Source organism: Mastigoproctus giganteus, chromosome 13, assembly GCF_048544385.1.
Source record: "Mastigoproctus giganteus isolate SK-2022 chromosome 13, ASM4854438v1, whole genome shotgun sequence".
Taxonomy (NCBI): Eukaryota; Metazoa; Arthropoda; class Arachnida; order Uropygi; family Thelyphonidae; genus Mastigoproctus; species Mastigoproctus giganteus.
This window is the reverse complement of record NC_143587.1, coordinates 10,775,224-10,790,184: the sequence shown is the minus strand read 5'-3', so window position 1 is coordinate 10,790,184 and position 14,961 is coordinate 10,775,224. Positions and strand designations below refer to the sequence as shown.

The 14,961-nt window shown below is 39.4% G+C and overlaps 1 protein-coding gene across 1 annotated transcript in view; it reads right to left on the bottom strand.

The window, feature by feature from the left end:
- LOC150075759 (tumor necrosis factor receptor superfamily member 16-like) overlaps positions 1 to 14,961 on the bottom strand; it is a 62,281-nt gene that overhangs the window by 33,525 nt on the left and 13,795 nt on the right. The window contains exon 2 of the mRNA XM_090387584.1: positions 6,420 to 6,927. Within this exon, the coding sequence (XP_090243710.1) occupies positions 6,420 to 6,927 (508 nt within the window). The remainder of the gene's footprint in view (positions 1 to 6,419; positions 6,928 to 14,961) is intronic.

The following is a 14,961-nucleotide window of genomic DNA, read 5'->3' as shown; positions in this document are numbered from 1 at the left end:
AGTCGCCGATGCTCCTAAAGCAACAACAACCGACCAACCTGAGCAATGAACGTCACCACTGTTCTTGATTAAAAGAACTGAAATATTAAACAAAAATCACAGCAAGGATGGAAGGTGGTGTAGCGTGATGAATCAGGCTGCACAGTCCTGGCATCAGTTGGACCCAACCTGTGACCGAAGAACAATTTCAGTCGGATTGTATTGCACTAAGAATGAGGTTTGATGGTGTGATGGTATGGGACTATTTGACATAGCTTAGATTTCACCTACTAGTTTGGCATCAGTGAAACCATGAATTGTTACATGCTGAACAATCTGTCCAAATAATTTCCACACTGCAATTCTTTGAGGAGGGCGTGATTTGCATGAATTGTTCCAGGTCACAACGAATAACCAGTACAACAGCAGTTTGTGGAGAACAATGTGCTGAACTTCTCATTTGAAGCCCAGTACCAAATTTTGATTCAGCTGAACGTTTTTGGAATGTTTTGGAACAGTTGAGAACCAAAACTAGAATCCTTATTCAATAAGAAGACTAATTGTAGCAGGTCTTATGGGAAGAGCAAGATTCTCGTCTTCTTATACGAAAAATATGTAGGAAATTTTCTTAGAAACTTTCTTAAAAATTCTTAGAAATTTTCTTAAAATTTTTTATTTGATGAATTATAGCCCCTGGTTGGGGGAACCTGCTCGATATTGAATATTTCTTTATCCAGTCAATTTTTTTATTTATTTATTGCCCTAATATTGGAGAAGTTTGTATTAATCAAAATAATATTTTGCAGAATACTGCGTTAATTTAACTTGGGGCTGAATATTAATTTTAAATAAAATTTATGCAATGACCTTGAATTAGAAAACAAAGGTTTCATGGTATTCGCTAGGACATGCATTGTGTTCCATCTCAGTTTGCTTTATTTATTATTTAAATGGTGTTGTTCTAAAATTACAGTAAATCCCGCTAATCCGGTTACAGTTAATCCGGATGGAAATATGAAAAATTCTGTTACCCAGTTGAGTACTTGGAAAGACACGGGATTTAGGAAGGCAGATGAGTCTCTCTGCATAGTCACTCTGCCTCCCCTCCCCAATTAATCCGGACTGTACTTCAGGTGCTTATTTGTCCTCATAAAGATAATATTAATCACCACACAAGATTTCAAACTGATATTGGACTATCAGAAATGGGTATGCATGAGTGTAGTATTCATTTCGTCCAGAGGAACAGCAGAGGAATGTCCATATAGGGTGAATGGATTCATTTATCTTTCTATACATTAAAATAATTTTCCTCCTAGTGATATTTATTCAGCCAATGGGAGAAGAGAGAGAGAGAGAGAGAGAGAGAGAGAGAGAGAGAGAGAGAGATGCTAAATACGTAGCAAAAGCTTTGTTTACTGTGGTAAAACAAACTTCTGGTTAAGCGTGGTCACGCGCTATGTTTATCTAACATGACCAATCGGTACCATTATTGATTACCATATGTAACGTATTTATATATTCATAGCAGAGGAAGAGACACACAGTGTCGAAAGCTTCTTAAGTATTTTATTTTACTTTATCAAAAGAAGCGAGCGCAGCGGGCAGGTGGCGAAGCCCCCTAGTTATTACCAAGAAAATTATTGAAGAGATTTTATGGGTCCGATCATTCCTATTTGAATAAATTTTCAATTTTGAACAATAATATCGAAAAGTAAGATTTCACAAATCTTTTTTTTAAGAGTTTACAAACCTCATAAATGAACTGTGTGAACAGTTCAATATTCATTTAAACAACAACTTAATTGTATTATTATTTATTGACTCAGCCTTTGACATAGTTTGATGGTTTACTTTAAAAAGGCTACGCTTATGGTTTTAGGGGAAAAAGCACATAGGTTGCTTACTCAATATTATAAAAAATAAATAAATAAATAAATAAATAGAAAAGTAACTGTATGGTGGGCAACATATTCAAATTGTACGTTGACGACTCTTGTTACAAACTGGAACAGAATGCTAAACTTAATGCAAAAGGATTTTGACTTATTTTTCCTAATATAACATTTAATAATCATAAGTATTTACGTATAAACTAATACAGTATACCTGTGGTCTATCAATATCTTGTTGCAAATATCTCTGATGGCCCATACCAGAGGTTCTCCAAACTTTTCTATCTTTTGCCCATCTCAAAAAATATTTCATAAATTTCACGTGTCCCCCCCCCTTTTCCAAGATAAGTGCAAACAGTTTTGACATAAAATTTACCTATGAAGAGGCAAATTTTATCCTCAAAAGTACATACACTTTTAGAAATTAATATACACCATGCTGCCACTTTATTAGGTACACCCCTGCTGTGCACACAAATGGTTTGTCACATGACCACAGTTGTGGATATAAATGCAGCAGAACAACCTTTCTAGTATCAGTTAAGCGTACAAACCGGAGCAAGAATGGGAAAAGGAGTGATCCGACGGACTTCGAACGTGGCATGATAGTAGGCGCAAGACGTGCTGGACAAAGCATCTCTGAAACGACAGTTCTCCTGAACTTTTCACGCACCACAGTTTCAAGGGTGCATCGAGAATGGTGCAACGAACAGAAAACCTCCTCTCAACGGCACTCCTGTGGAAGAAAATTTCTTGTTGATGATGGTCAGGAGGATGTCTAGAATTGTGTAAGCAAACAGACGGGCCACAATGTCGCACATCACGTCATAATACAACCTTGGTGCCCAGAACAAAATATCGCAATGGACCACTAGTCGCACTTTGTCGAGAATGGGCTACAGCCGACGGCCACATCGCGTACCTTTATTATCAATGAAGAACAAGAGAGCACGCCTCCTGTGGGCGCAGCAACACCAGCACTGGACTATCGAGGATTGGAAAACAGTTGCTTAGTCTGACGAGTCGAAGTTCCTGGTGCATCATGTTGATGGAAGGCTCAGAATTTGGTGAAAACAATATGAATCCATGGACCCGTCATATCTGACGACTACTGTGCAAGGTGGTGGGGGCAGTGTTATGGTGTAGGGAATGTTTTGTTGGCACACCTTGGGTCCAATGATACCCATAGATTCTCTGAATGCCACATCGTACCTAAGCATCGTTGCTGACCAAGTGCATCCGTTCATGTTGAGTTTATCCTCAGTCAGATGGTTATTTCCAGCAGGATAATGCGCCGGTGCATAAAGTCCAAACCACTATGGAATGGTTCCAGGAACATGACAATTACTTTTCTTTGCTGCAGTGGCCCACTCATTCCCTGGATCTCAATCCTATTGAACATCTTTGGGATGAGCTGGAAAGGGCTGTTCCCTGCAGGCCTACACCTCCGTCGAACCTCAAGGAACTGCGTGACACACTCATGTCTGCATTGTACTCCATTCCTGCACAACGTTTTTAGCATCTTGTTCAATCCATGCCTTGTCGAATTCAGGCTGTTTTGAAAGATAAAGGAAGCTCAACACACTACTAGGTAGGTGTACCTAATAAAGTGGCAGCACAATGTATATACATTTCAATACATTTAATCACAAAGACTGAAGTAAAATTGATAAAATGATAAATAAAATTAGGTAAAATTGAAATGAAACAGCATGCGATACCCAAAAACCCAGAAAATCGTCCCCTAGGAGTTGTTGTTGTTGTTGTTGTTGTTTTAGTTGTGTTTTAGGAGCGTCAGCGGCCAAGGCCATATTGCTTCGTGTATATTGTTTGCGCGTGTTCTGTGGTCGATTTTCTGTTTTGCTGGACGAAAAACCGGGAGGGAAAAAAAAAAACCCATGCTACCCTCGCCTGAGACCAACTAACTCATAAACGTAGTGGTAAAAAGGCCCGTAAAAACTAGGGTCTTTGTACCCAGTGTGGGGGAAGATGGCGATCCTACCAACTGTGCTATCCACGAGAGTTCAGAGGAGTGCCCACACTTTGGGAACATATGGTCCACGCATATTATTTGATTTTAAGAATTAGATTTTTTTTTATCATATTAGGAAATTGAATATTACTACTAAAGTCACTAGAAATTTCTCTTTTCAGAAAATATGGAAATAAATTATGGGTAAGAAGACGTGGAGCAAAACAGAAAAGCGAAAAGCATTTTTCCTTAAATATAAAGTGCTATTACTGCGCAGAAGCTAGGATTTGTTCTGGGATTATCCTCACTTAAACAAGTAAGAAGCAAAACATACCTCGATCATAATTAATGGCATTTTGGCTAATTTGAATTTAAAGTTGAGATTAAGTTACAAATAAAATGTTATTCAATTCTTGATCTGAGAAGCATAAGTTTTTAATTAAATAATTGTGATGTTATTTCCTTGGTTTAAGAGAAGCAGTAAATCATGTTTTGAATTTTTGTCTCTAAGATTTGTAATGATTGTGTAAGGTAATGAACTTGTTAACATGGATTTTGTTTATCCATAACATATTACTGTTGGTCGAGGAACTCTTTTACTATCCTACAGGTGTTCAGGATCGCGGCTTTCTGGACCATGCCGGTGGTTGACACGGCGATCGGGATGGTCAGTACTTGTTCTATATGTCACATTTCTTTGACTTCCTGTCTTAGGTCTGTGTATTTTCCAATCTGTTCCTCGTAAGTTTTCTGGAGATTGCTGGTTCTGGGCACCGTTATGTCGATCATGTAAGTAGCCATTTCCTTCTTGTTGATGAGGGTTATGTCCGGTCTGTTATGCGGGATCATCTTGTCCGTTATTATGAGGAGGTCCCAGTGGAGTTTGTGAGTATGGGTCTCTAGTACTGCCTGGAGTTGGTATTTGTAATACGGTACACTTTCTTCAGTCAACTGGTATTTTTGCGCTAGCTTCTGATCTATTATCCTGACGCCCTGATCATGTCTATGAGTGTTATTCCATCTGGGTGATCACCCTGCGTATTACGGTGATCCTTGGCGGCGATGTATTTCCTGTAGTTTTGTGGCGTCTTGGATGTCCAGCTTGTATCCTTCAATTGCAGTGCCTGAGACAGAAGGATTCATGGCTCACGAGAGGGACTGAACTCTTCAGCTTCAGTACGTCTCGTGAGCCATGCGTCGGAAGCCTCTTTATCTACGTGGTCTTGTTGAAGGTCCTTGTAGTGCCTTCTTTGCCCATCTTTCTATCTTCATTTCTTCCATCTGAGCTGTAGGGGTCGCCGCGCTTAAGTTGAGTGGGGTATGCCATTTGTCTATCTTCTTTATGGCCTGGTAGAGTGACGCTGTGTTTTTCTTTAAGTATTCCTTCAAGTTCTCAATCGTTGTTGTTCGATTATTTCTGTCAAGCTCCTTTCTCTCTCTTTCCCGGCTATGCTCAGTCTTTCCACATCCGACTTCGGGTAGTGTTAGCGGCTCTTGGTCATCATTGTTCTTGTCTTTTTCACGATCTCCTCCAGCTTGGTGTTAGTCCATTCTATGATCCCAAAGGAGTACGTTGGCACTGAGACTGCATAGCTGGTATATGGCTTTCATAGTGTACGCTGCATTCTGAATTTCAGACGATATTTTTTCGGTCAGACAGTCCTTGATCTCCTTGTGCCTATTTCTAGGTCAATTTCCCTGTCATAACTTCGATTTCCTTATTAGTCTACAGCTGGTAGTTTCGGCTGAATGGTTTTCGCTGATGATATCCGTAGGCTTCGCATTTGGCTAGTCCAAATTCCATCTTGATGTCACTGCTGATTTCTTCGGTGCTCCAGAGTAGCTTTTGAGTTTCTTCTCGGTTGCTCGTAGAGATTGATGTCATCCGTGTATATCAAGTGGGAGAGGGTGTAAAGGTTGTCCCTTTTTGAGGATATATCTATGATGGATAGTGGATTGAGTGCTAGACAGAATCAGAGTGTACTCAGGGTATCTCCCTAAAAGATTCCTCTACTGATGGGGATCGGTTTGGTTGTGATGTTTTCGACCTTGGTACTCCATTTCGCATAATGCAACCATTAATGCCACTAATGGCTCTTACATCTGACGTCTATATGAAATATCACTTGGCGATCCAACGATAGAAACCAAGGCTATAATTGAAGAATTAACTGCAGGACATTGAAATGAATTATTAAGGAAAAAGTCGGTCATTAATCTATTCTCCTCAAAAAGCTACATTAGACCAATTACTGAAAAAAAACGTAGTATTTCGAAAACCAAATAAATGACTGAGCTCAAATAACGACTCAAATGAATAGCTGTATAGTGAAGCATATAAATGGCCTTTATACGAGACAATGAAAAGAAAGGATAGAAGAATGTAATATATACCTAAATGAATAAACCAAATTAACGAAGTGATAAAGAGAATTAATGAAATAAATGCTTTTCTTTTAGATATTCATTGTTTATGCTAGATTTGAAGTTTATTTTGCTATAATAAAATATATAAAGTAAATAAATAGAGTATTGATTTCATTTTAAAATCTTAACAAGAATATGGAACTTACCAACACAAAGGGTATCTTGGATCTGCGTGCATTCCTGCAACATTACTTGATCATCGCGACAAGTTGTACAGAGCACACAACCTAGAGTAACACTTAGGACTCCGGAGTAAGTTCCTGGTGGACATCTTCTACACAGGGTGTTCTGCATATAGGTGCACTGTCTGGCTACGCCCCATCCATGACGACACAGATCACAGGGTTTACACAAGCTGTCATTATTATCGAGGTAATATCCTCGATCACACTGGCATACCGTGTCGTGGGTGATGTTACATTCATGAATGAGGCGGCTGTTTTCTGGACACACCGAGCAAGGACGACAGGACGTTTGGTTTCGGGAGGGTTCGGTTGAAAAAGTACCAGCACCACAGGGACTACAAGTAGCGTCTGTGTTCTCCGTACAGGGGTTCACTACACTGTACCCAGGAGGACACGTGCAACATGTGGTTGTATCGTTTTCTCGCTGGTCGTCACCATTTTCTATACACCCACAAAAAACCTCTGGAGGCTGAAAGAAAAAAAAATAACTAAATGAATATTTTGCTGCATTCTCTAATTTTATGGCTTCATTTTAATTTTGTATTGTTTGTATTAAATCCTTCTGACTCTATTATCCATATTTTGCTATTCACATAATGTTTCTTTTTTAAACTTCCCAAGTGCAGAACATTCACCAAAAGTGCTGTGGCATGTTATAAATATTTATTAAAGTGTCGCTTGTCAAGTGGACGAATGAATCGAACAGAAGAGAGTGTGATAATAACATTCCTCAACTCCAATTAAGTTTTAATATAGCCTGTTAATTACCATTTAGCCACAAGCTATTGCCTTTAAGCAGCTGTTCATCAATCTTCGAGAGGCTCCTCGAGTACTGTAATTATGGCAATAAATTCTGTAAGAAGTGACTTTTACGGGAAGCACGCAACAGAGGGAAGGGGAAAAAAGCTTTCCCCTAATATACGATTACCTTCTCGCAACATAGAACACAACCAAAAATAAAATCAGTGAACTTATTATGCGCTTCTTAGATAAATGATTGTTCAGAAGCAACAAACTTAAAAGAGCTATGAAGAAATTTTTAATGCTTATGAATACCAAAATGTGCCCCAAGCTGTTTTGATCTTATGACAGAGTAAGTTCTCAACCAACTTGTCAAGCTTACTAAAAAAATAAAAAATAAGACGTTAGATAAATTTTAGCATGAAAAGGAACCAGTAACATATCCACAGGGTGACCACAAAGTCCCTTTGCATTTTTTTTCGAAAACTGTCTGCAATCAATATATTTTAAGTTCTGAAACATTTTATTATATTTTGTTCTCAAACTATTTTTTTTTTTTAAGATCAGGCATGTAGAAGAAATTATTTGCTGAGAAGGTTTAAAAAAGTATGAGAGGAAAATTTTTGCAGAGTATAATAAGCATGCATCTTCGCGTGAAACACTACAGATTTGGAAGAAAGCGTCAGCACAATCTCCAGATCATGTGGACGTTGTTCACAGGATCTCATAGAGCTACTTTAAAAATAAACCTTTTTCTCCATATGAGCTGCATGGTCTTGTTATCCATCACAATTTTGTCACAAGTCTATGGCTACTGAAATAAAATACGCTGGTTGTGGAATTGTTATAAATTTTATTACAAGATATATTACATAGAACATAAGAGTTTCAAACTTAAAAAACAAACTAAATAAGGCAATTAATGAGATTTGTGGCATTGGTTTTCTCCAGCAATTAGCTTATACATGTATTTTTATTACTGTACTTTTAAATGATGCAAGAAAGCAAGCTTTTTCCCACATCACCTGTCCATCCCTTCCAATAATTTGTCTAGTTCTTCCTTGAACTAGTTCAAGATCATCCCCCCATCCTCTCGCGTCCAAGAATCAACAGATATTTTCTTCTGAATTAGTGTGCAATTAGTGAAAACTTGAGTGTACATTTTACCGAGTCAGAAGCAGGGGAGAATTTAGGTAAGGGTGACAGGTGCAACAGATGCAACATACCCTGAACCCAGATAGGGAAGGGCCCTCAGTCCAGTGAAGAACTACTTTCCGCCCTTTTCCCCGAAATTAATTTTTGCACCGGAGCCACCGAACTCTGGGACCGCTCTGACCAGGAATATTTATTTTTATTGTGCAAGATTCCCAATTATTATTATGAGAAAATTGAGAAGCACCGCCTAATGTCATGATACGATTAGCAGTTTCAAAGAATCACTTAACTGGTCATACTTATATGCTCCATAAAGGTCATACATGCCGTAAGTTCAGATATGATTGACACCTCCTTAAATGCGGCATATCAGAACATACTTCAGACGTGGTTCACTCGGCAGCTACGTGAGGGGAAAACCTTGAATCAACATGCATCCTGCAGCAAGGTGGTGCAATGGCACATTATATTCTTCCCATTTCCACAGTATCTTAAAAACATTCAGTGGGCGGAGGATTGTATCAAGACCCCTTCAAAGAACTTACCAGTCACTTTGGGGCATCATAACCTTTTCACAAGTGGCTAACTATTCGGTCACGTGTGATGATTACATAGGTCACCTCTTCATCGAAATTTTGGTTTTCATCCAGCAACCCGACTATAGATAGAAAATGACCAACATGCGCCAGAATACAAACCTGGAAACACTTCACTGCAGACCTACTCACCCGTTAAAAAAGTTCCAGTGTCTGTCGGATTTGCTGGCAGCCTTATTCGACATGTTGGGGGAGCATTTCAATATTATCAGTTGAACAATGGCTTTCGGATGGCTCCACAAGTAAAAATCGAGTGGATTCAGGTCCGAGGAGCGTGCAGGCCAAGCAATGAGTCCTGCACGACCTATCCATTTATTAGGGAGTGGCTCATTCAAAACGTTCTAGCGACACGGCTAAAACGAGGCGGAGCACCGTCCTGCATAAATCACATGCGACGAATGACATCAAGTGTGACTTCTTCCAACAACTCATTTAAATATTATCTTCGAAAATTGCAGTAGAATGCTCCCGTTAATCTCCCAGGCAGAACAGACCCGATTTAATTGTCGCCAATTAATCCTGCCCTGCCCACACGTTCATACTGAATTGTTACTGGTGTCTTGATGGAACAATGGCATGGGGATTTCCTTCAGCCCATCGATGACTGTGAAAATTAACCACACCATTCCTAGTAAATCCAGCTTCATCAGTAAACGATACAGCGAATAGGAAATGCTGATCACGAGCACACATCTGCAGAAACAAAGTAAAAAAAGCTTCTCGTGACGGTAAGTCAGCTTCAGTAGGTCCTTGTACTCTCTAAAGATGATATGGATAAAGCTATTGGTCCCGTAAATTTCTCCACAGAGTCATATGTCCCACGTTCTATACTGTTTCTATCCTTCGGGTGCTGTCACTATATTTTCTCTTAACGTGATTGAGGAACCGTTCTTCCAAATCAACAGTTCCGATGCTAATATATCTACTAACATCCGAAACTCGTTTTATAAATAAACCAGTTTCGAAAGTCTTTCATGTATTCTCTAAAAGCTCTTCTAATTTGGTATACGTTAGGATTAGAGAAGTTTTCTGTATACCATCGTATACAGAAAACATTTCGTGTCTGCCATATCTCCATTGAAATAAGCCTCCATTATCACAGCAAATGCACAATATTAAAATGTTAATAACAAGCTCCAAATGTAGTCCCCTTGTCAGGAGAACTAACTGAAATTACTCAAAGAACATTATGGAACCTTGTTTGCATAACTACAGCAAGCCTTTCTATGAGATATCGAGCACTGTGTTTTCCAGGTATAACTATTGATTTGCGGGAAGAATTTCTGGAATACAAAAATGGCTGTAACTCGGAAACATGGTGAAATCAGACTTGTGTTTACATGAACTTTTTTTTTATTGTTTTTAGGTACTTCACATTATTGTTTTTTGGCCTTCACATTATGCTGCATTGTTGCCTACATCAGAACGTTTGAGCGAGGGTTGTCCTCTCTCAGAATCCATCTTGGTGGAGTTATTTATGATTAGAGCGGCATTCAGCATGTTTACTGAGTATTTCTATGAGGTTTTCAGAGACGGGTACAATAGTTAGATACACTGGTGTGCAAAACTTAAGGACCAACACTACTTCTAAAGGTTGCAACCACAAAATCTTTACTTAAGGTACTCTTTACTGATGAGAGTAGATTCAGTCTCAGCAGCGATTCTGGAGTTAGCTAATCTGGCGAGAGGTTGGCACACGATATCACACCACAAACATCACTGAAAGGGATCGATATGGCGGTCGAGGTTTTCTCGTCTGGGAAGGCGTTATCTTGGATGGATGTACACAACTCCAGATACTGTAACCGGTGCATGCTACTGTGCTGAGGTAAACCTTCCTCGTGTGCATCTGTGCGGATGTGCCATTGGCCTCGAGTTCGTATTTATGGATGATAACGCCACACCACATCGCACTGCAGCTGTTGATATGCTTTTGGAAAGTGAGGACATTGTTCGTATGGATTGGCCTACCCGTTCTTCCAATCTAAATCCCATCGAACACATATGTGACGCTCTGAGGAGGCGCCTAGCGGCAAGTCCACACCCACCAGAAAATATTCACCAGCTAAAGATGGCGCTGACAGAGGAATGGACGATGTTACCGCAAGAACCTATCAACAACATTGTTCTAAGTAAGGACAGGCAGTGCAAAGTCTGCATCGACATTAGGGGTGGCCATCCATATCTCCTACTGAGGACCACCTCTTCCCTTTGTTCCATCTTTGGCAGTGATGCATTTGTATCATAGCAGCCAGTGCTATGTTGCCATTTTTGAATAAAGTCCCTCTGTACCGCTTCTTTGGTATGCTTTCCCCATGTCCAGGCCACTCATATGAGAAGCTACAGGTGAAAACCTGACTGTTCCTTAAATTTTGCACACCAGTGTAGTAGTGACCTACCTCCTTGTGATGAGAATAGTAAATCGCGGTGTGGGGTGTAATGGTCTTCCTCACCACTATCAAAGAAGATTAATCTCTCTTTTTTTGTTATTTGAGTTGACCGATGGGTCTTTGTGTTTTGTTTTTTTTTTTTTTTTTTTTGTTTGTTACATCACACAAATGAGAACTAGTCGCATATGGGCGAAATTATAATTTGGATCCTTATAGCCCGGGTGACGACTAGGATGGCAGCTCATTCAAATGACAAATGACACCCAACGTATAATCAAGGGCAACCACGCATAAGATCAGGAGTTCACGAGATAAAGAAATTAAAGAATATTACCGTATTTATTAGTTATACGGGATTGAACTACGGTCACTTATAGCTTGTATACTTTTCTACCCTTGAACTTGACCACTCGGCTATGACAGCTTTAAAAGCACCGTTTTACTACCCTCACCAATCCCGCTGCTCCTTCACTACCCGCTCCAGGAAATTCACGTCCTACTCAAAATAAGGCTTCCAGATCTGCATATATAGTACTCAAGATGCGATCTTACCGTTGTTTTATACAACAGGATAATCTACTCTTTATTTTGCGAACTTCCTGTGTACCACTGATCATGATATACACAATGGGAAGTCTTGGCACCTGTCTGCACTGTTCAGAAAACTTTATGTGTGAATGCACAATTATCCCTAGGTCTTTTCATTCCAGTGTGGAACCACATAGTTGGTACTTTAATCTGGGATTATTGCTAATTACTGCCGTTCAGTTACATCATATGGGATTATGCAGTAATCCCATATGCTGTGACTGGCATTTGTCAATGTTCAACTTCCATTGTTACTTCTCAGATTCTGCCTAATTTTCCTAGATCTTGTTGCACAACATACCCTGACTACCGTCATTAACCACCCTGTCAACCCTTGTAGCATTTGAAACCTTAGAGATTATGATTAAGGAAAAATTCAAGAAACCTCTGAAGAGCCTCATCATGTGAATGTGAGTTTTCGATCGATTTAATCTGCCACGGAATAGCTTCTCTATAACCAGTTTTAAAATCACATGTATACAAACTGCATGACCACATTTCAAAATTTAAAAAATATAGCTTGGAAATAATCAAATATATTATAATAATTTAATTGATACATAAATACGATGTTTAACATTTTTTATGTAGGATATTAAATTAGTAATAAAATTCATGCAAAAACATATGAAAATGATATAATACGATGGCTGTTCAATAAAGAATGAACATAATTGTTTTATTCACAACGTACTACCTTTATTAATCATCCAGAAATGCACTTACTCCAATGTTTCTACTATTCTCCAAAAGCGTGGTGGAAGCCATGTTTTGGCATGAGTTTGAGAATTGCCCGCGATGTCTTTACAATTTCTGACACTGGAAACTGACTTGTTAAAGAAGAAACTTGCTTGCCTTGCAGCTTGTTCTTTAACTTTGTAAATTTAATGCTGGCTAAGTACTAATGACAGTATGAGGTCTCGCATTGTCGTGGTGCAGCATCCATCCACCTACGTGCAGTTGTGGTCGTTTGCGACGAATATGTTTCCGCAAAGTGTGCAATACAGTTCTATAGTAAGGTCCCGTAACAGTCGCATGCGTGGTACAACATGCTGATAAGCCATTCCTTGAATGTCAAAAGAGATGACCATAACCTTTCCTGCAGAAAACGTTTCCTTTTTTAAGTGTTGGAGATGACGTAAACTTCCAAACAGCTTTGTTGCTTACTCTCTCTGTGACGAAATGATGAAGCCATGTATCATCTCATCAGCCGTTATCACCTTCTGAAGAGCCTCATCATCTTCAGTAACCATTCGTTGCAGCTCTTGACATACCTCCATGCTTGCTATTGCTCAGGCAGGTGTGAGTAGTCTTGGAACCCAGCGTGCAAAAACACATATTTGAACATTCTAAAGTCTAAACCCACTGCAAGCTAGAAGCGTAGATTCACCATAAACCTCTTTTAACATTCCGTCTCAAGAAAGCTGATGCTTTCTTGAGACGGAAACAAAATCTGAGAGCAGTACCATTCCTCATGTGTCACGTCCTTTGTTACACAGGCGAAACTGAGCAAGCATAAACTTGACCGACTACCAAGGTCACACCGTGTGCACGAGTTAACTGCGCAGTTGCTATGTGATGCACTTTGTTTGGTCTTAAATTCCGCAGCTCAGCTAGAAATAGCAAGCAGTACGGTTGTTCATTATTGAACAGCCGTGGTATATAGGTCATGAAGTAGCAATATTATAGTAATAATATTAATTTAAATAATAGTAATGAAAGCACTACTGATCCTCGGATAATGTAAATCGTGGTAATAACTAATACTAAACATCATCTGTAATCCTCTACATCTTCGAGGATTAGAGATTATGCTCATTAAACATCACCTCTAATCTACAAAGATGCAGATCTGTGAGATGGATAAACATCAGCTCCTGCCTGATGGCCAAACTTTTGCTTCCTGAGTTCTGATTTTAATTCATCTGTCCCAGTGATTCCCAACCATGACGTGAGTAATTTTATGGGCGATCTTTCTCACAACGCGGCTGAGTTAGTTGGTCTCAGGTTGGAGCAGCACGGTTTTTCTCCCGGAAGCTCGGTTTTTTTGTCCAGCAAACAGAAAATCGACCACAGAACACACGCAATCTACAGACAGTATATACGGAGTAATATGGCAGTCGCTGATGCTCCTAAAAACCCTACAACAACAACAACAACGTCATATTAAAATTTTGTAAGCACATATTGATTTTTTAATGTGTAACTTTTGATTTCTATTATAAAGTTTTGAAATTTTATTAATTGAGAATCACTGCATTAAGGTAACAAAGATGCATCTCTGACTAGATGTTTAAAATGTCGGGAATGTTCCACGAACCATTCATATACAGTACACAGTTTTTGCACGGTGGATAGTTGCCTTGTCATCTTAAAAGAATCTATCGCAATCAGAGTAAAAATGATGCAATGCAGCGTGATCCGATACAAAGAGAAACATATTCGTTGGAGATAAACAAGACCTTCTTACGGTATGGGTTGATCTAGTCCGTACCAAAAGAAAGACTCGTACCATAGTATTACCTCCAGTCGCTTGAGATGGACAAGAGACAGTCTCAATGCTTGGCTTCATGAGGTTCACGCCACACTTCCACCCAACCATTTTGGTGCTAAAGAGTATAAATCGAGACTCGTCAGATCACATTATTTCCACTATTCCTCAGTCGAGTCTTGGCACCGCTGGCACTCGAATCTTTCGATTTTTCACAAAGAGAGAGAGAGAGAGAGAGAGAGAGAGAGAGAGAGAGAGAGAGAGAGAGAGAGAAGTGAATTTAATACAAGCACACGACTACCAAACCTAGATTCTTCCATTCTCGCTGAATAGTTCGGCAGCAAATGGGCCTTGCTTTGGCTAAATTGATTTTTTTTAGCCATTTGCTGCACACTGCTCCATCTATTTTGACGCACGATTCACTTAAATTCCTGCGGTCTCCTCCTTGGGGTACCAACAAAAGAAATCACTTAACACAAGTGATTTCTTTTGTTTTTTCAGTTGTGGCTTTTGGTAGACGTGCTCCAAGTAAACACCTTTCT